We start from the raw sequence: 21,388 nt of genomic DNA on the forward strand, positions 1-21,388 counted from the left end.
GTGGTGCCGGGCTCAGTGTTTCTGGGTTTCCATGTGACGGGTGTGCTGGGGGGTTCAGAGCAGGGCTCCTTGTGACTGGCGGATGGCGGAGATAATGATTATGGTAGTAAGAGCATCTGCACTTTCTCCTCACAGCCCAGAATCGTGTCCCGCGTGCTCCTTCCAGCCGCTACTTGGGCAAAGACTCCCGCTAACCGGGCAGCCTGGGGGCAGGCCTTCGCTGCCCGAGGAGATGCTCCCGAATGCTCCCCTTTTTTTTCCCTGCAGGTGTCAGGCCAGCTTCTGTGACACACGTTTACCAAGACGGCGAGTGGGGGCTAACGGGGGACATGTCTGCAGCAGCCCTGCAGTGGAACTGACACTCGTATTTAGGGCCCCTGATTTGAAATCCAGTGTTTTTTCTACAACTCGGCGCTGCCTCAGGAGGTCAGAGAGGAGGGTCAGCCAGCCGTGGGCCCAGCCTGACCCTGCAGCTCTGGGCGGTGGTCTCCCTTTGGGGACCACAAGGGCTTGGGCAGGGTGGTCGGCCTGGCTCGTGGCATGTTACTGCCACTGCAGACAAAGGACCACGGTCATGGGTCTCAGTGTCGGGGGGTCTTCATCGTCCCACAGTGCCAGTACCCTTACCTGGCTTCCTCTGCTGCCACCCTCTGTGGGCGCCCACCACCGTCTGCTTAAAGCTGCCTGTTATCAGCCAGGGGAGCCATGTTTTGGGGCTGTACTTGGCCGCCAGGCCCGTCTGGGCTTCCCTTCCTTTCTCAGTTCATTCTCTGTGCAGACATCAGTTTAGGGTTAGAGTTACAACCCTGATAAAGGCAACTGCTTCTGTGTGCGTCCATGTGAGCCTGCTTCTGACCTTAAACAGGCCACTTCTCGGGGACCCCGGTCTCCCCATCTCTGAAAATAGGGGTACCGACTCGGTTAAGATCTCTGCAAGTCCTTCTCACGCTCCTGGTTTAGGTTTTAGGCGCACTATCTGGACAGAGTGCATGCCAGCTCACTCCTTACAGATGTGTCCCTGTGGCCGATGCTCAGAGCAGGGAGAGCCCGGAGAAGAAACTGAAATGACGAAATGTCCCTCTCTACCTCCCGGAGGACCTCGCACCTCGAGAGACAGGTTCCCTCATCACCCACAGTCCTTGTTTATTATTGAAAAATAGAAAATGCCAACGAGCACACAAAAAATTCCACACTTGGAGTTGTGTTCACAGGGGAGAGGTCAGGAGCAGCTCCCCCTAAAGATAGGCCATCAGACCTCAGTTAGGACTCCCCTAGCCTTAGCTTCTCCGCCTGTAAAATAGGCGGCCAGGCTGGTCTTAGGTGGGATCCTGAGAAGTGAAGTTGCTTAGTCGTCTGCGACTCTTTGCGACCCCATGGACTGTAGCCTACCAAGCTTCTCCATCCATGGGATTTTCCAAGTAAGAGTACTGGAGTGGGTTGCCATTTTCTTCTCCAGGGGATCTTCCCGACCCTGGGATCAAACCCAGGTCTCCTGCATTGCAGGCAGACCTCTGAGCCATCAGGGAAGCCCACACGGGGGTGCACAGCAAAGCGTGGTGTGCGTGGCAGGAGTTGTGAAGACTGGCTGGCCTGTCTCGAGCAGGAGGTGGCACCTTGGCACCCCCCGGCTCAGGGTGAGAGAAGAGCATCCTGAGGGCCTTGGCGCAGGCTGGGACGCAGGGGTGCCTCGTGGAGTTGGTGGCTGCTGCTGTTGGGGGGCAGGAGCTTCCCTGTTGGAGGCAGCTGTTTCCAGTTAAGGGTTGAGCACAGGCACTCTCAAACGGGGTATGTTGTGGAGTTCTGGGGCTCACCAGGCACGTCCGGCCCTCGCCTGACACAGCCAGAACTTTATCTCTTGGGCCTCTGCAGAAAAGGAAGAGAAACCCCTGGGGGCATGGTGTACCTCCACGTTGGCTGAGTTTAAGCACATCTCTCAGAACCTAGCACTGCAGCCTTTTCTTGCCTGGTTTGCTCCATGTGACGTCACTGGTACCTTTTGAGCTGGTGATGGACATTCTCTTAGTCTTTCCAATGTCCGTGTCCTTAACTGATGCCCAGCGTGGCATCACTCCCAGTGGGCAGGCGCCCAGGCCGGGGCCTCTCCCAAAGAGTGAGGCCCAGAGCCCCTTCCTCCTGTGTCCCACCTCTTAGCTTCCTGGAGTGGGGCTGGATCCTGCTTTTTGTAAACCTCTTTTCTTCTGAAAATTATCTAAAGTAAAAGAAATACTGAGCTGTCTTTCTCTCCTTCCTGCGGAAGCCGTGGGCACTTTCTATCCCCACCCTACCCCAAGGATCGCTGGGGACACCCACTCCCTCCTGGCAGCTCCCCATGCCTGCTCCTTACTGCCCCCTGGCGGCCACCTCCCGCGCACCAGCCACCCAGGGCGTCCTACCGCCCACACCCACAGTGACTCAGCGGGGCGCCTTCCCCAGATCCCCGCCTGGCGTCCCCTGTCCCCACACATCCAGCCCCACCCGTCCTCTGGGAACCTTGCTCTGCTGACAGAGCTGTTTCCAGCCATCATGGCAGGGTTCCCTGTCCTCCCCTGCACTCCGTCGTGATAGGTAGCACCCCCTGCCGTGTCCTGTTTGTCTCTGACCCTCAAACCCAGCCCACCGTCTTAGCTGACAGGCTGTGGCTGCACCCACCAGGTTAGGTGAGCACACCCGGGGTCTTGCTGGTCTAGAGACCCCCAGGCTTCCGTGAGTTCTCTCACTTCCCCTCCCCTCCCCTCTCTTCCTGGGGCTGCCTCCCGCTTGTTGACCTGCATTGGTGCGCTTGTTTTGAGCCCGAGATTGGTTCATGTAGACTGTGAACCCATCAAGGGCAGGAGCCCTGAAGCAGGGCCGATGGGTCCCAGGGGAGGGTGGGCTTGTGGCACCTGTCTGCCTGCCTGCCTGTCTGTGCCCCATGGGCCCCTCCTGCCGCCACGCCATCCTCTGCCGAACTAGACGCCATCGCTGGACCAGCAGCCTGTGGAACCGGGCACGAGGCGAGGGGTGCTATCTGTGGTTGAGGACACGGCAAATGGAACTGTCTCACACAGAAATCGCACCCATCTCCTCGGCCCGCCTTGCACCACGCAGACGGACGGCGGAGGCATCTTCCCAGCCGGCAGCCACGTCCTCACCGACCTCCAGCTGCTGTGGCCTGTGGCCTGTGCCCGCGCATCGGACGTGGAGTCAGATGGGGCTGGGTTCCAGCACTGTGCTGCAGGTAACCCTCGGGCAAGTCGTTGGGCCTCCCTGAGACTCAGGTTGTCCGTCTGTACGATGGGTTAACGGTGCCCACCTCACAGGGCTGTTGAGAGAATGGCCTGAGGTGTTGTCTGTGCAAGTTTCTTGTCACTTGACGATGACTAACAACTTGAAGTCACTCTTCATTCTTTTTTTAATGTTTGAAAAGCTCACTAACCAATGTATCAAGGTCTGTAGTGATGCCTTGGGAGGTACGGGGTGGGGCGGGGCAGCACGGGCTGGGGTGGTGAGTCCACTCAAGGGTCTGAGGAGAAGCTCGTCTGACCCCGGGGTCTCCCTCTGCTCCAGGCAGGACTTCATTGCCCTCGCAGGCCCCCCATGTCTGAGCCCCCAGTGGCCATCTCTTTCCTGTTAGGAATTCCTGTCTGTGCACAGCTCCCACCTTGGAGGAGGAGGACCCATTCCACCAGCCCCGGGGTTGTCTCCCTGACACCACTGGAGGGGTTTCTTTGGGGGTTTTCGTTTTTTCATAGATCTGGCCTGGGTACCACAAGCCCAGTTAGGACTCGAAAAGGGTCCATTACAGAGGCTGCCTCATAGGTGCCCACCCGCCTAGTACTTGTTGAGTTGAGGTGTGGTGACTGATAAGTGACACAGACTCCGGGGGCAGGGATGAGGTGCCAGTCCCATGCCCTGATCCCCTGTCACACAAACAGCCTGTGAAAACTTGAGCAAGTCATTTCATCACCCCAAGATTCAGTTTCCTGATCTTCAAAGTAGATGTGGAACCGCCTGCAAAGTTGCTGTAAGACTTGAATTGTGGCGTAGACGGAATGTGATTTGTAAGCTGTGACGCAGCCTGAGAATACAAATTGTCATGCTTGTTCCTGGAGCAACCCTGTCCCAAGACATCCTCCTAGGTCTCAGCCCTCGCTGGGGCGGGAAGAAGCCGGGGCACCGTGGGGCCGGCCCACATGTCCTCTTTTGTGCCTGCCCCACCCCATCTCACTGGGTCCCCACGGCAGCCTCGGGACTGTCAGGGACACCTTAGGAATTCTTGTCCCTGCCTGCAGGTTGAAGGTTCACAGCAGTGATGCGCCCGAGGCCACCCTCGTGAGTGACAGAGACCCCAGTGAGCTGGTGGCCTCCGTGTTTTCTGAGTCATAGCCCAGCTCGACTGTAGACTGAGTCACTGGGCCTTGGTTGCAGTGTGTGGCACTTCCTTGGCAGCATGCAGGCTTCTCTCTGGTTGCAGTGCACAGGCTTAGGTGCCCTGTAGCATGTGGGATCTTAGTTCCTGGACCAGGGATCAGATCCTCGTCTCCTGCATTGGAAGGCGGATTCTTGACCCTCTGGACCACGAGGGATGTCCCCGTGGGTTATTATGGACATTTAACCTGGCCTATCTTTATAGCCAGATACTTACATCTTCTGATATAAGTTAAAAATTAGATAGCATCCGTTTTCTTTTTTCTCACCTGGCATGCTTAATACCTTCCCTAAAGAATGATGATTTCACAGGTCAGTGTTCTACCAACTTTAGCTCACATTGGATAAGAGCCAGCTCAGATATTTTCGTAAGTGACCATCCCAGAGACTCATGAACCGGAGCTCAGAACTTGGATGCAACCTGCGGCTCCTAGAGTAGACAGGGTGTGCGCACTGGAGGCCCCGCCCCCTGCTTGCTTATCAGCTGCCTGCCTTCATTCATGACTTATTCATTCAGCAGACACCTGGGTTCTCACAGCGGACACCAACTTGATTTACCTGCTTCTGCACTTAGCTGAGAAAGTCTGTTCTCCACACACAAGCAGATTGATCTTTGCACATTTCGGTCAGGCCGGTTCAGCCTTGCTCAGGCCTCTACAGGGACTTACAGTCTTACCCAGCATCAAATCCAAACCCTGACTGAGGCCAGCCTGGGCCTCGCTGGCCCTGGCTGCGTTGCTCAAGCACTTCCACCCCATTCCCTCTCCCACGGACCTACTTCCAATTGCAGGGGCCTCCTGGCCTCCGCCCTGATCGTGCTACGTGCTTCTTTACCCTGCAGGCCCTCCGCCCAGACCGCTCTTCCCTCCAGGTAGCTGTGGCTCCTTCGCTGGTGCCTCTGCTCGCGACACCCCATCAGGGGGGCGGCACCGCCACACCTGGCCTGTCAGCTCTTTCCTGCTGCGGTCTGCCTGTTACATGTTGCCTGTCTCTCCTCTAGAGAACCTGGGTCCAGGGCAACCGTCGTGTCCACGGCTGCCTCCCCAGTGCCGCTTTTGTGATGGAGGAAGAACCAGTACAGGCGTGTACCGGGCCTGTACCGTTCCGGGCCGTGCACCAGCACCCAGAGGGGACTTCAGAGCTCAGTCAGGCGGGGAGGAGAGCCTAGAAGGCACAGCATGGCCAGTGCCGGGGCAGAGAGGGAAGAGGCCTGGCCCGTGGGGACCTTTCCAGAGCTTAAAGGATGGAGAGGAGTTTACCAGGTGGAGGAGAGAGAGGGCAGTTGAGAGAAGCTGCCCAGCAGAGACACAGACACTTCTCTGCATTGAGCTCACAAGAGCAGTTCCCATCCAGGTGGGTGTAGGGGGAATCTATCGGTGAGGTTTACGAAAGTTGGTCAGTCTAGTCACTCAGTTGTGTCCGACTCTTTGTGACCCCATGGACTGCAACACACCAGGCTTCCTTGTCCTTCACCATTTCCCAGAGTTTTCTCAAACTTGTGTCCATTGAGTCAATGATGCCATTCAGCTGTCTCATCCTTTGCCACCCACTTCTCCTCCTGCCCTCGATCTTTCCCAGCATCAGGATCTTTTTCAGTGAGTCAGCTCTTGGCATCAGGTAACTTCAGAGGTGAAATATTGCATCCTGATACCCTGCCCTGGAGCCTATCTCTTTCCAGGGCTTAGGGGGAGGGTCCTTGCAGGTTCCTAGCTGCCTGCTGGGACCCGAGGGCCTCAAGCGCTGCCTCTCAGCTACTATGCAGTAGTGGCTGCCGCCCGCGGCTCCTAAGTAGACTTAGCAATGGTTTGCCCGGCCGGCCGGCCGGCCTGGGTGCCCCCTGTCCATGGATAGCACCCTGTCTGTCTCCCAGCTTCAGGGGAGCACAACGCAGACAGGCATTGCTGAAGAAATTCAGCTCAGCCACCGCCAAGGTGGGCGACTTCGGGCCTCCAACTGTGTCCTGACCTGTTGCATGAGGTACTGATAAGAGCCTGTCAGGTGTTCTGGGGAAGTACACGCAGCGATGCAGAGGCATAAACGTGGGGTATGTCCCTGCTCAAAGTGCTCGCCCTCCAGCAGGGGTGCACACAGACACCTACCAAATGTTCTAAAAAGCGGCCTGGGGCCTGGCAGCCAGGGCTTCACCAGGGCCCCGGGCAGGCCTCGGGGTGGCAGGCCGGTGGGGCAGAGGCGGGAACGGGCCACACCACAGGCAGAGGAAGCGCCAGAGAAAGGTGGGAAAGACAAGGCACATCTGGAGGACGCAGGACCTCTGTGGTAGAGCAGAGGTTAGGAGAGCCGGTCACAGGGCCTTGGGTGCGGTCAGGATCCCCCTGTCCTGGGCTGGTGCACGGTGGAGCCGCAGGCGACTTGCAGTCTCAGTCCTTCAAGTCTTGGCCCGTGTGTCGTAAAAGCCCATGCCCATTTTACATATCTGTCCCTCCTTGCCTGTTTGGAGTTACTTCCCCTTCAGTAAAACCGATGCTCCAGAGGGTGATCCGTGCCCTCTTGTTTCTGCATATATCTCAGTACCACCGAGCGGTGGAAGGGTCTGCCAAGGGCACGGGGCCTCTCCAGGTCGGCTGTGCAGCGTGGCTTGGCCTCCGCCACAGAGTGCAGGAGCGGCCCTGCCTTGTGATCTCAGGGACTCAGGCACGGCTGAAGGCCAGCCAGACCGCAGATAACTGGCGGATAACTTACCTGATGTCATCTAGAAATACCTTCTCTCCGTGGGAGCAGAAAACTTGGAATAAATCCTTGTTGAAGAGAGAAGAGACAACGTGTGGACAGGCACCGCCCGGGCTTATAAGCCGTGGGGGTGGGGGTTTGGTTGCGGGTTGTTTGGGTTCTGGTTCTGACTGTGTCACTCACTCGCCGCAGACAAGCTTCTCATCTCTCTGGGCATCCCTGGCCTGATGGGGTAATGACAGTTCCGCTCCTGGGATGTGTTATGAGAATTTAACGCCGACATGAAATGATGGTCACTCAGGATTACCTAAGAGGAGGGGGCTCTGGCAGGGCTGAGTTGCGCTGTGTCAGACTCTAGGCCGCGTTGAAAATCCACAGCCCAGACAAGCGATGCTCTCGGGCATTTCAGACCGGAAACCGGGGTCGAAGAGCTTCAGTCGTGTCCGGCTCTGTGAGACCCCATGGACTGTATCCTCCCAGGCTCCTCTGTCCATGGGATTCTCCAGCGAAGAATACTGGAGTGGGTTGCCTTTTCCTCCTCCAGGGATTCTTCCCCACCCAGGGGCTGAACCCCTGACTCCTGCATTGGCAGGCGGATTCTTTACCACTGCGCCACCTGGCGAGCCCTTCAGGAGCATGCCCAGGGTCAGAGGACAGAGCCAGGACTCAAATTTAGCTCCAGGTAGCTCCAGGCCCGTGCTCTCAGAACAGTGCCAGGCATGTGGTAAACGCTTTGAGAAGTGGGGTACTGCTCCCAGCCCCTTGACACCTCCTCTGGCTCAGCCCTTCAGATGGGAAGATTAAGTCCCAAAGAGGGAAGACGACCTGCCGCCCCAGGCCCCAAAGCCCGGTAGAATCCACGTGTTCATCATCCAGGGAAAGATTTGAAAGGCAAGGCTTTGTGAGCCCCGGGTCAAGGAGGAAACGGGTGGGGCTGGGGAGGCGCCAGCCTTAAGCCCCTCCTAGGCAGCAAGTCTGGGGGATCTGAGATTCCTTCAAAGTCTAGCGTGGTGCTTCACAGATTCATACATATCTGCGTCTTATCCACGAGGGAATGTGGTAAGGGAGGTGGTGCCTGAGCTGCACAGGTCGCCGGTGGGGAGAGAGGAGGCTGGGGAAGCAGGTTAGCCTGTAAGAGGCCTCGCTCGTGTCCCGAAGGAAGCATTTCCCACAGAACCTGCGGAAACGGTGCTGCTTGCGCAGGGACCAGCAGAGAAGGGCTCAGCTTTCTGCTGTTTCATGTGGAAACTCAAGGGAAGAGTCTGAGACCAAGAGAGGGGAGGAACCAGCCCTCCTGCCAGCCAAGGAGCTGGGGGAGGCAGCATGGGGTCAGAGACCTTCTCAGCCAGGGCTTGGAGGGCCCCGGGCCTCTGTCAGCCGGGGAGGGCAAAGGAGCCTTCACGGCGGAAGGAACAGCCCCTGTGCCATAGGTGCCCAGAAAGGGGTCCGAGCAGTGGAAGAGTCCAGGCTGTTGGTTGGGCCGCAACAGAAGACAGGACAGGCAGGCTGGCTGGGACCCGAGGGGAGTGACCGCGAGAGGCACCTGAGGGGAGTGGGCGGCCACGCAGAGCAGTGCCCAGGGCTCGTCCTTCGGTCGGTCACCTGATCTCTCTGGATCCACACCCACCCAGTCCCTCCCCACAGTCCCCAGGAGACAGGAGAGGCTTCTGGAAGACACGTGGTGTCAGCGGGGTCCGCGGGCTGGCCCCACCAGGGGTCGGACCCCTCCTCCATGGGCCCCCGAGCTTTCTGGAATCAGGTGGACAGGAGGGTTCTGATAGGTTGGCTGGGAAGCCTCATTAAAGATTGACGCGGTGAAGCCCATCAGACGGCTGCCGGCGTATCGGTTTCCCAGAGCCCAGGCCAGCGGCGGAGGAAGGAGAGGTGAGTGGGCAGGAGGCGAGCGGCGCCTCCCGGACGGCTCCCCGGGGCCCCGAAATGGTCAGCAGGGAGTGGACCTTCCACTGCTCCTGCCTCTGCCACTGCCGCTGCACCATCCTCTGCAGAGTGCACTGTAGGTGACGGGAGCCCCTCCCCGGCCCTCCCGCTTCACTCCCGGCTGCTGGGGTGGGGGTGGGGGCAGGGGCAGAGCCCTGGGTCCTGGGACCAAGTCCCTTCACCAACGGTTGGAGGGTTGAGGTGCTGTTCTGGCTAAGGCCTTGCAGGAGGGGCGGGCCACCACGGCAGGTAGCAGGCTCGGCGGTGGTCAGTGTGGGCTCCTGTCCCAGCAGCCCCGTCTGCATGGGGCGCCTGTGGCCTTAGGAAGTCACTCACCATTTCCAAGCCTCAGTTTCCCTCCATCTGTGACACAGGTCCGGCAGGCTCCGCCCTGAACAGTTGAGCAGCTTAATCACGGAAATGGCGCAGAGGTCCTTTGCATGATAAACCTGACCAATTTTATTGCACGTTATCCTGTTTGAGATTCTTTTCGAGGTTTGTTGAAGTCCTGAATGGAGCTTATTAAGAAAAGGAGAAAAAAAATGTCTTACTCGGGCAGTAATTGTCCCGAGCACCGCGCTGAGTGGGACTGAGCAGGCTGGTTGACGGCGTCCTGGCCTGGAAGCTGGGAGGCCTGGGTTCCAGCTCCATTTGTCCCAGTTCAGATGTGTTCTCAAGCAGGTCTCTCCCTTTGCCCCACCTCAGGACCCTTCTACACCAGGAGAGGGGACATTCCTCGCTGGCACACGGGCCTCCTGCCATCACAGTCAGAGTGAAGGGGCCTGTCCCCTCCGGGGCGGGGGTACTTACTGGTGCTTAGTTGCGAGGCTAGGGGTTGCTTCTCACTGTGTGGTCCTGGGCAGCCTGCCCCTCTTCTGAGCTGCAGCCTGTGTATCTGCCCACGCTGACCTTCTGGGTCTACAGGTCGTTTTGACACTGGCCGCTTAGACATAGCTTTAACTGCTGGTTACCCTGGGGTCAAGCCGTAACTGGCGGGCCAAGGGTTGAGGGCATGCTAGAGGCTTGCAGTGGAAAATGACCCAGAGGAGGGGTCATTATCATCTGTGATAAACCATTAATTTATCAATGCAGTGATAAATCGTCTGGCTCTGTGACCTAAGGAAAACAAAGCCAGCTGCCCCACGTATCAGCTGCTCCTCCGAGCCTAATTTCACTGGTAAGGAGTGGGCTGAAAAGTACACCAGGCTGACTTTAAGCAAGAAGCAGAGTGGCAGGGTGGCGGCAGTCAGGATTTGTCTGCTGTTGAGCCAAGCTCGGGAAGTGGGGCAAGCCTCCCACCCCCCAGGCTTCGTGAGCACAGGGGACAAGGCAGCTAGCTGTCTGTCTGTCTGTCGGTCTAAGCAGGGCTGGGCATCAGCGTGCTGGTGTGCACAGAGCCCTGGGCTGCTGACACTTGTGCTAGGCGCTGGTCCCAGCTCTGTGGGGCCTTGGCAGGGTGGCTCTGAAGACCATGGCCAGCCCAGATCAAGGCCCCGCTCCAGCGAGGACTCCCACTTGCTTGGCAGGAGGAGCCTCAACACCAGAGGGGAAGGCTGCACCCCATCTCAGAGCTCACTGGCTCTGGGCCCGTGCAGGACAGAGGTGCCTCGGGAAACAAGAGAATGAGCCTGCAGAGAGGTGGGGAGTCTGGGGGGCCTTGGGTCTCTGCCCAATGCGGGCCAGGTGGCTGTTGCTCGCTGGCCAGGAATTCCATCAGCGCCACTGAGCAGGTGCTGCGTCCGTGGTTCCTGGCGCTGCTGGGGTCTCGGGTTCCATCCTCTCTGGAGGCCCAGGGGATTGCAAGTAGAGGCCGCCTGGAACCTAGCCCCTCCCTGTGTCCCAGCAGCTGGGTGGGTGTCCTGGGGCCCCACGCATGTTAACAGGTCTCTGGAGGATGATCCTTCTCGGGAGGAGGCACGTCAGCGTTGCCTCGGTTCGTCCGCCCACCTTGGCTGGGCAACCAGAAGTGCAGTACCTGGGGCAGGAGCCGTGAGGCCTGCCTTGCCCTGCACAGCCAGACTCGGAGAGGAGTCGCAGCTGAGCACTTGTCCCCCCTGTGGGGACGCTATTACGAGGTGGTGCGGCCTGCTGGTACATAGAAGTTCAGAAGGAGGGAGAGGATCCCACAGCCCCGGGATGGCCTCTGTGAACATCCTGTCCTTTGAAACTGCAGCGAACAAGAGCGGGGCGATCCTCGGTCCCATCCTTCTCACCTGTAGAATCCTGGAAGGTGAGAGGCTTAACTAGAGAGCACTGCACTCCGGCAGGAAGCTGGGTCTCCCGGCTCCAGGTTCGCTCCAGAGGGGATTGTACGATTTGAAACGGTCCAGAGAGGCCAGCCGGGAATGGGAAGGGGCTGGAAAACAGGAGTGGGGGCCGAGAGGGGCTGCGGGGGGAGCAGAGCCTCGCTGTCCACCATCCAGGCCAGTGTCTGGTTCCAACCAGGATTGCCGGGAGCAGTGCTCGCCGCAGGGGAACCCAGGGCTGCCTCTGGGGTTTCTCCTCCCTCGATCCCTTCAGGGTCTGCACACCTGAGAGCCTGGGGTCCACATCTGCCTGCTGGGTCAGGTGGGCTGGTTTGCCCACACCTTGCCCAAGTACTGCGTGTGCAGGGCACCTGCGCGTGGTCGGGAGGATGGCAGCAGGCAGGCCGAGCCGCCGTCTCCCTCCCCGAGGACACTGGTGCTGAGAGGCTGCGCAGGGCAGGTGCCTGCTGAGAAGGGCGGCCAGGGCACCAGGCCAGGGCAGGCCCCTCTTGGCCCGCTCATGCTCCTGCCCAGGCTGTTTCTCTGCTCAGCGCGTCCCACACTCTTCAGGACCCTCTGCCCCCTCCTCCTGTCTGGTCCCCCACCCTCCTTTCCCCGGGAGGTGGCGAATGTCTGCGGGCGCTAAGTCCCTGCGGACGGAGGGCAGTCCTGGCGTCCTCTCCTCTCAGCTTGCTTAGGGTAGGATGCGGAAGCGTGCCCGGCTCCGGGGATGAGCTGAGGGTGACGTGAGTGGCATCTGGGTGGCTGGCTTAGCACCCTGGCGGCTGCTGCATATGCCCGAGTCCTGTCTCCCCGTGTCCCACCACCTCGTGCATGCCCAGTGCCTCCGCTGCTGGTGACCACAGGCCCCCTGGTCGGTCGCGTGTTTGCCTCGTGGGAGGCGTGTTTGCCTCGTGAGCGGCGTGCCCCCAGCTTGGCCCAGAACAGTTTTCTAGCCGGAGGGAGGGCTCTAGAAGGAGCCACCCACTCTGTCTCTAGTTGTTGATCGTGAGACAGTGTGCCTGGGGCCCAGTCTTTCATTTATTCAATAAATATTTGTCGAGTGTCGACCGGGTGCCAAGAACTGCAGTAAGCACTGGGAACGAGAACCCGACAGTTACGTTCCTGGAGGTGAAGTTCGACGGCTGTGCGCCAGGGTCCTGCACATGCAGGCGCATGTCATGTCTCCATGTCCTCGGGGACAAGGGGCCCGGGCTGTACCCCCTGCACCATGGAGCGTGACCTCTGCCCTGCCTGTCCCCTACCCCCTCAGCAAGGCTGGGGCGGGCTGCAGGGTCAGCCCCTTTGTTCCTTCTCCCGGAAGCCTGATCCTGTGCATCCAGCTTTTCAGCCATCTGCTCCCCCTGCGCCTTTCTGCTGAACCGGGGCAGCGTCCCTGGCGGTCACACCTCACCCTGGAGTGTCAGCCACAAGGCCAGGGACACCACACCAGGCGCTCTCACCCGACCCGCCAGCTGCCCTGCTCCCTGCGGAGGGCGGGGGTCGCTCACCCTGCTCACAGGTGAGGGGCTGAGGGCCTGCCCCAAGTCTGACGTCTGACCTCAGACCTCCGACCTCGCCCTCCCCGCCAGTCTAGCCTGCGGCAGGACCCTCAGTCACTCACACGACTCGCTGTAGAGCCATCAGCTCCCACCCCTCCGGCGCCTCCACTCCCCTGTGGCCGCTTCCTGGGCGGGCTGGTTGCCTGAGACTGGCCAGCCTCCCCGCCTCCGGCTCTGCTTCTCCTCCGTGTTCCCACAGCTCGTGACCCAGGGGTGGAAGGGTGTCGTCCAGGCCAGCAGCTTGCAGGAGTGGGCGTCTGACGTGCCTTCCACCTGAGGCTGGAACGTGGGCCTCTGGGCCGGAAGTCCACTGCTTCCCTCTGTCCTCAGGACTTAGGCCGAGCCGGCCCTGCTCTGTGTGCAGTCGCCACCGCCTGGGCTCATCAGGGTGTGAGCCCTGCTGCCGTGGGCGGGACCCACAGGACGCCAGAAACAGGCCCCTGCCTCTCCCGACGCTGGGTCCCTGTCCCCCGTCACACTTTCCTCTCACGTGTCTGCAGTGCGAGTCAGGCTCTTGATTATGACTTCGCAAAACTTGTTTAAAGTGAGAGAGAAGGGCGAGGGCCATCTGGAGCTCCCAGACTTGGCCAGCTGCCTGAGCCCCGCGGCCTGGGGCAGGTCCCCTGCCCCTCAGAGCCACCAGCACCCACTCCCAGCGGGGAGTGGTGAGCCTGGGCCCCGCACCTCGGTTGGCGTCTTCTCTGAGCAGGCATGGCTGTGGGGAGCCCTGTGTTCCTGTGGCTCGCCTCTCGGTCGGTCTTATTTTCATCTGAGAAGCTCAGCCCCGTTCCTTCCCCTGGGCTTTCTCCCTGGGCTTGGTGAGCACACGTTCCCCGGGACCTCCCCAACTCAGTTCAATAAAGCACACCAAGCACCTGACGTGAGCCGGCCTTGAGCACCAAGTGAGAGGCGCACTCGCCCTGCCCTCAGGAAGCTCAGGGTCTCGGAGGGAGAGGAGACTGGCCGTCTGGTCCGGGTGGTATCAGTTAGAAAGCGGTGTTGTAAGATAGGCCCTGGGCATCAAGCGGTGGGGGACAGGCGGATCTTGACAGGCTTCCTGGATGGGCAGCTGCAAAGCTGGGCCTTGAACACTTGGCAGTGAGGAAGGTGCCTGGGGGTAACGGGGGGCTGACAGAGTCGGAGAGGGGCGCACCGAAGGCGGTGCGGGCTTAGTGAGCGGGTACCCAGGGCCTAGTGGGGGCGGGGGGTGCTCTCCAGGAGCAGTGACCGTGGGGATGGGCTTGACCTGGACCCGTAAGGGTCAGGCTTGTGTCTTCCTGTGTCGGGTGGAAGATGAACGTGGAGAAAGGGAAGAGGGTAGAGGCTGAGGGCCCCTCGGTTGACAGTGGCAAGGGTCCAGGAGAGGCTGAGGCAGCCACGAGGGGAGGGAGAGGTGTGTGGGCCCTGCTGGGATCTGAGGGGGGAGTGTCCCCACCTGGATCCCAGAGGCAGGGTCATGGCTGGCCTGAGTCGGCTCTGGGGCAGGGGAGACTCACGCGGGCCTCCACCCTGGCTTCTAATTGCACCACCGGGAAGTGACACAGGACCCTGGCCAGTCGGAAGTGGTGACAGCCACCGAGCACTCCCACCCTGAGGTTTCAAAGCAGGAAGCACTGCGGGCGGCTCTGCCCGAGCGTCCCAAGGGCCCTAGACCTTCTGGAGGGCAGCGCCTCCTCCCCATCCTCGCGCCTCTGCCGCAGGGCACGTGGCCAGCGAGTGGAATGGACCCGCAAGACGGAGACGCGCCCCGTGTGACCCTGGACAGACCCCTCGCCCTGAGACAGGGCGTGCGCGTCCCAATGCAAAGGACCCTCGCAGCTCAGAACCAACCTACGTGTCCAGCGGTTAAGAGGAACGAAGGCCGTACCCAGCCAGAGGCATCGCTCCCTGCTCCGTAGTGTCTAAAGGCCCAGCCGTGGCGCCGTGAGAGCGAGGGGTGCACGCCCCGAACCTCCACGGCATCTCGCTGCCAGTCAGGGTCCTGGCGTGGCGGGGCTGGCCCCAGCCAGGCAGGGTCTCCAGAGCACGGGCTCAGACACGGGCCGATCCAGGCCCGGCAGCTGAGGCCAGGACTCGGCAGGAGCCCGGGCATCAGCCCTGATCCCCAAACACCAGGCTGAGTGGGCAGCACTGCCCGCCACGTGGACGCCAGGCAGCGCCCGGGCACTGTCTGGGGGCTGCACCCCTCACCCAGGGCCCTTCCGGCCAGGCTGCCCTCTGCACGCCTCATCCTTGAGGCCAGTCTCAGTAGACATTCTGCAGCTGAATTTAAGAAAGGAAGTGGCATTTCTCAGATAGTCTGGGCCAGGCTCTGCTGCTGACAGCTCTGTCACTTAACCTTTGCTGGGCCGTTCCCACACCTGTTACAAATCTTGGGAACTGTCTGCTGGGATTGTGAGAATTAAAGTAAATGTAAGTTAAATTAAGAAAAGTGCCTTGATGCCACGGTAAAGCACTGTTCTCATATTCTGGCTCTGGTTTCCTGAGAACAAGGAGGAGAGGAGCCCTCAGGCCTGGGACTCATGGAATAGGAGAGAAAAAGACCTCCTCTCCACCGCAGATTTTTTTTTTTAATTGGGACTGTTTCTTTCTTTATTAATCTTTAAAAATTCTCCCAACACCTATACTGAACATATTGACAAACTGGTTTTTAAAAGGAGCAAAATTATTGAATGTTGAATAAATAGAGCAGGAAAAGGGTGTTTAAAGACAGAGAGAGAAAACTAGTGTTTCTTTCACTTCTGTGTGTCACCAGATATGCACGTGTACGCAGTCACCTCTGTAGAGAGCCCTCAGGCGTCTTATCTCCTGCCCGAGCGGGTGCAGCAGTGGGTGCCCAGCAAGGCAGGGTCTCCCGGGGAGGAATGTTCCCACAGTGCTGAGTGGGCTTCCTGCCATCAGGCAGCTGGCCCACTGCCCTCTGCCCTCTGCCTGGACCCTCCTCTTTTGCAGCCAAAGCATCCACACGGTCCAGGAAGCAGTAGACAAGGCTCGCAGAAAACTTGACAGAAGCACATGGCAGGGCCCAGGGCTGGGTATTGCCGAGTATGGAAGCAAGCTTCCGGCACAGAACGGGCTGTCAAGTATAGAAAAACAGAACAAGATTCCACCCGTGTCATCACCCCTAAGGGTGGGAATCAGGCCTTCGTGGGTGTGGGTAGGGTGGGGCCTCCGTGTCGGAAGGAACCCGCTCCCTTGGCAGGTCAGGCCTCCGTCGCCGGGAGAGCGGCCTGGAGGCACCAAGGGCTCTGGTGTGGGGCAGGGGGTGACCTGTTTCAGCTTGGGGATTCTGTTACCCTGTGTCCTGCCATGCCCCGCTCCAGGGGACACACAGCTAACCTCCCAGCTGCTTGAAGCGCCTTGTGGGACAGGCCTTCTGCCCATTGTGGATTTCGTCTTGCTCTTGAGCGTTGCTGGCCCCTCATCCTAGGTTGGAGATGACGCCCCTTCCCCATCTCGGCAGCGAGGCGTGAGGCCAGCTTGCCTTGGTCCCTCCCCCGCTGCCCTGACTGCCTGCAGTTCCCCGGTGACACCTGAGCCAGCCGAAAGAAGGAAGAGTCGGCTCTTTCTCAGATTGGAGCCAAAGCCTGATTTTGTTGTAAATGTAACATAGCAGCAGCCCCTGTCTGAACACGAGGCATGCGTGGCAGCCCTTGCCGGGCCCCTGCCTTCAGGGTCAAGGCCGCTCACTCGTCCTCTGCCGCCCCCGTCACCTGCCCTTGCCGCACCTCCAGGCTCCTGGGTGCAGACAGGAGGGCATCCCGCCGTGGGGAGGGCAACGGGCTGAAATCCCCACCCTGACTCTTCCTGCTGGGAGGTCGCTCCCCTGCTCACAAGGCGGAATAAAATGGACCCACTGGGTTGGCAGTTCCAAGTTGGAACGGCCTTGTGGGAAGTGGAGGGACTGTAGTTCGAGGTTAGGGGATTGAGGGCGAAGTGGCAGCCGCACGTGCCGTTTGAGGGGAAGGAGAGAGGGGTCAACACGAGAAGGGATGACCTTGAACCCTGTGAAGTGGCTCCACGGGAAGACCCACAAGAAAGGGGACAGAGGGCTGATGAGAGGATGGGGTGGGCCGGGGCGTCGCGAGGCTGAGAGCCAGCGTGAAACCGTCTCCTGGGGGGCAGGGGGCAGAGGCGGGGCCAGCCCCCGGGGTTCTCTCCCCGGTAACCCCCGTGCCTCTGTGCTTCTCTTCCCCACAGGCCCCTCCAGCCAGCGTCAGGTGCAGAATGGCCCCTCTCCCGATGAGATGGACATCCAGAGGAGGTAACTCCCCCCAGCAGGGCCGGCGTGGAGGGCACACCCAGGCGAGGGGCGGGAGCACAGGCCTGACCAGAGAGGAAGAGGAGGCAGCTGGTTGCCACTTTGCCAGCGACAACATGAGCATGTGGTTCCACAGAGCGAGGGCACCGCTGACTCTGGAGCCTCACCGTCAGCCTGGCAAGAGTCCCGGCCCATCCACTTATGATCTCCCTCCCAGGTGTATTAGGAGGTTGTCATCCAGGACCTGGGGATGTGGCCAGGGCCGCATGCGACCTGCCAGGCCAGTCTGACTGAGCCCGTGCTAGGGCCCCGTCTCGTATCTGTCTGGAGGCCTTGTGAGCCCTGGTCTCTCGTTGGAGGCCTTGGTGGGTGCCCCGCATGGCCTCTGCAGCGGGGGTTGAAGCAGACAGAGGCCGCGAGGGCGCTCTGGGCTACAGCTGCCCATGCATGGGTGGTCAGGCCGGGCTGTGTCCTCATCCTCGTGGGGCCGGCCTGCGGAGGAGGCCGCTCCCGTGGGGTAGGGTGGGGCGTCTTGAGTGTCTCGGGCAGTGCTGTTGTCGTGAAGTTACAGGAGACGTCGCGGTGGCTAAGGAGCCGCCGCCTCCCCAGTCCCTGTGCCAGAGAACAGGGCCAGGCCGTGAGCCTGTCCTGCTGGGCAGGGGCTCTGCATCTTAAGGGCCTGGCACCCCGGCTCTGTGGAGCCGTGCCAGGAGGCAGGCTTGGGCCACATCCTCTCCAGGGGAGCGGAAGAGGACTTGACTGCTGGGCCTGTGGCCAGGCTCAGGCAGAGCCCGAGGTCCGGGCTGGGAGGCCCTCCCCTGGCTGAGGCGTCGGGGTCCTCGCCTGGAGCCTGTCCGCTGCCCTGAGAGCCTTCGGCCCCCACAGTGGACTTCGTGACCCTGGGCCTTAGCCTCCTGTTGGCAGATGGCAGCGTTAGCCAGGGAAAGACGGGCACATGCCTCCTAGACTCAGGTCACAGAGGCTCCCATTTATTCATCCCTAGCCTCTCAGAAGAATACTGTGTGGCTTACTAGGGCTTTTGCACACCTTGTCTCATTTTAACGCTCACGTTAGCCCTCAGGGGTTATCATTACCCTGCTGTTTCTCACGTGAGCCACTGAAGGCGAGAGAAGAGAAGGGGAGCAGAAGTTAGGAGCAGAACCAGGACTGGCCCCGGCCCAGCCCTCTGCCAGCTCCCAGGCCGCCTCCTTGAGAGGGACGGAGGTCCCACGGCCTGCACTCGGGCTCTCAGAGCTGGAGAATCACCACTGCCAAGTCCAGCGTCCAGGGCCACTGGCTGCAGAGGGCGGTTCACTTTTGTCTGACCCCTGGAGGTCATCCTGTGACCGCAGGCATCAGACTCTAGAGCAGGGACCTGCTGGTCAGGACGGAGGGAGGCCAGGAGAGGTTGCGTGGTGCCCACGAGAGACGCAGTGAGCCCAGCACAGAGCCATCCTGTCTTCTCGCCACCAGCAGCCTATGTCCACAGAAGACCGATTTCTATCGTGGAGGGATTTGGGGCACGTGGATCCTGCTGGAGCGGCTGGAGTTGGGGGTGATGTTTAGGCAGTTTGGATGGAGAAGCTTAACGCAGATGCTGCTGGGAGTTTTTCAAACATCTTTAGTGTCAGAAGGGCCTTTTTCAATATTTATTAGATATTGGGCACAATCCTTCCAAGAACCCGTGACACGTGTTCTTATTTATGGAGAGGCATCTAGGCCCAAGGAAGGGGAAAAGCTCTCCCGTGACGACTCCCAGAGTGGGGACCGGAAAGCATTCTGCTGCTCAGTGGCTGCGCAGTGAGCACCCGCGTGTCGCCTGTCCTTCCTCCAAGGTGAACGCGCTGGCAGCCCCGCGTGCTTAGTCCCCACCAAGCACACCCGGAGCAGCCAGCCCAACACCCGCGCGCTGGGAACCGGCGGTGCAGAGGCATGGCCGCGGCCTCTCTCTCTGCGGGTGCCCTGCTGCCTCCCGCCCAGGAGCACAGTAGCCCTCAGAGCAGTCCTGGGCCCCGCGCCCTGAGACGGGCCTTCAGCGTCGGCAGTTCAAGCCGTGCTGCCACCCACAGTCCGCGTGACTCCTGAGCCCCTCCCGCACTGGCGTGGCAGCCCCAGACTCTGTGCACGTGCTTGTGGGCCTGTGTCTTCACTCAGCCAGCCTTGAAGAGCAACCCAGGGCCCCTCCTGTCAGGAGCCAGGAGGTTGTCCCTGCTGAGGTCACCCGGCACAGCCACACATCCTCCCGTGGGCTTAGGGAGCTAAGCCAGGTGCAGTGGGCGTGGGTGGCCCTGAGGTCGTGTCTGCTGAGGCCTCCAGACACCAGGCAAGCTCGTCCAGCCTGGGGGAAGCTTGGTCACTCGACCAGATGGTCACTTCAGCCTCGTGAGGGGCTCCCTGCCCAGGTGTCAACGTCCATGGGCTGCTGGCACTGCCCTGGGTGGGGATCTGGGCTGGTCACAGCTCGGCCTATGTAAGCGGGGACTGCAGGCCCGGCAGCCAGAGCCCAGGGTGGGACGAGGCGGGCTCGCTGCTGAGCCCCGGGGGCACCGGGAAGCCTGACTCTGCAGCCCAGGCTCTGACTCAGACTTGTTCTCCTTCCCCTGTGGCCGCTTCTCAGACAAGTGATGGAGCACCAGCACCAGCAGCGCCAGGAGTCTCTCGAGAGAAGAGCCTCGGCCCCAGGTGAGAGCATCCCCTCTACAGGGCCACCCCGCCCCGGACGGTGCCAGCCACACCCCGCATTTCTAACTCGGATCTGACCCTGTCGCCGTGTCAGCTCTTCCCCTTCACGCTGAACAACCCGGGCTCCCTGCCCGGCCTCCAGGTGCGCAGGCCCATCAGCCCTCCTGCAGCTCCTTCACTTCCTCCGGGGCCGCCGCCTCCCTCGCACCCGTGCCCCCTTCACCAGACCTCACTGCTGTCCCAGCATGGTTGTTCCTTCCCTAAGGAAGCTTTCCGTGGGCTCCTGGCCAGCTGGAGCCCCTCCTCACAGGTCAGGGTAGCACTGTGTGCCTGCTCCTGGCGGCACTTGTCACCCTCCGCAGTGACCGACGTGCAGTCGTGTGATTGGCTCACTGCTGCCCACCAGGCCGTGAGCTCTGAGAGCACGGAGCCCGCGGTTACTGGTCCCCAGCGCCCTGCACAGGGCCCGGCAGGCAACAGAGACTCGGGTGGTGGACGGGGGTCGGGGATGGGACTGCCCAGCCCACGGCGCCGCTCCTGGACACATGCCCCCATCGGCCCTGCCGCCGTCCCCCGAGGCCAAGGAGGCAGGTCCCCGTTGCATCTCGGGGACTGACAGCTGCCAGTGCCTAGGAGGGTGCTGAGTACCGAGGGGGAACAGGGGGAAAAAGAGATACCATTTGGGCACCAGAGGGCTTCCTCTCCCCTGGAAGACCACCGCTGAGCAACAGGAAGTCAGTGGAGCGCGCAGGTGCAAAGCCAACATGTGACACTGGGTCCAGCCAGGCCCCAGGTGTTGGGAGAGACTGACAGTAGCAGGCGCCTCCTGAGGGGCTTCTTGGAAGAGGTGACCCTGAGCCGTTCCTCGTACTCAGAAGAGCGCCCCAGGAGGCTCCAGCTGGGCCTGGGCACTCACTGAGCTCACCTCTTGTGTTTCAGGACCCAGCCTCCAGCCAGGGCACCCATCCTCTGCAGCCTGCGCCCCCCTCTCATGTAGCGGCCCTCCACCCCCACCCCCACCCCCTGTCCCACCGCCACCCACGGGAGCCACACCCCCGCCCCCGCCCCCACTGCCGGCCGGAGGAGCCCAGGGCACCAGCCACGACGAGAGCTCCGTGTCCGGCCTGGCCGCCGCCCTGGCTGGGGCCAAGCTGAGACGAGTCCAGCGGGTGAGCGTCGTGGGCCCCAGGGGTGGGTTGGGGGAGGACGAGGCTGGGGGACCCTTCCCTGCCGGGGGGAGCAGCACCACCCTCCCCAACCAGACAGCACCTCCTGCCACCTCGGTCCCGGCTCCCTGGTTCTCGAGAGAGCTGGGGTGGCACTGCGTAAGGCTGGAGCTGCCACCCTCCTAGACGAGGAAACCCAGGGCCGGGCTTGTGAACAGCTCGTCCGGAGCACGCAGGTCACCAGCGGCAGCTTGGACTCAGGCCCTGGGTCTGCTGAGTTTCTATCCATCAGCTTCCTCAGGCTCAGCGGGTGCTCCCCAGCCTTCCCCAGTGTCCTGGCAGGAGGAGCTTCTGGAAGAAGGCCGTGCGTGCGTGCTAAAGGGCACCTCTGATACAGAGTAGTGCCCCCTCGCCCCTCAGGTCACACCGGCCTCGTCA

The 21,388-nt window shown here is 60.9% G+C and overlaps 1 protein-coding gene across 12 annotated transcripts in view; it reads left to right on the plus strand.

Moving 5' to 3' along the window:
- Positions 1-21,388, plus strand: part of EVL (Enah/Vasp-like) — a 147,882-nt gene that overhangs the window by 113,671 nt on the left and 12,823 nt on the right. For all 12 annotated transcript variants that reach the window (XM_069559756.1, XM_069559751.1, XM_069559746.1 and 9 more), the window contains 3 exons: positions 17,042-17,105; positions 19,720-19,784; positions 20,724-20,953. In XM_069559756.1, the coding sequence (XP_069415857.1) occupies positions 17,042-17,105; positions 19,720-19,784; positions 20,724-20,953 (359 nt within the window). The remainder of the gene's footprint in view (positions 1-17,041; positions 17,106-19,719; positions 19,785-20,723; positions 20,954-21,388) is intronic.

Source organism: Ovis canadensis, chromosome 18 (genome assembly GCF_042477335.2).
Source record: "Ovis canadensis isolate MfBH-ARS-UI-01 breed Bighorn chromosome 18, ARS-UI_OviCan_v2, whole genome shotgun sequence".
Classification (NCBI taxonomy): domain Eukaryota; kingdom Metazoa; phylum Chordata; class Mammalia; order Artiodactyla; family Bovidae; genus Ovis; species Ovis canadensis.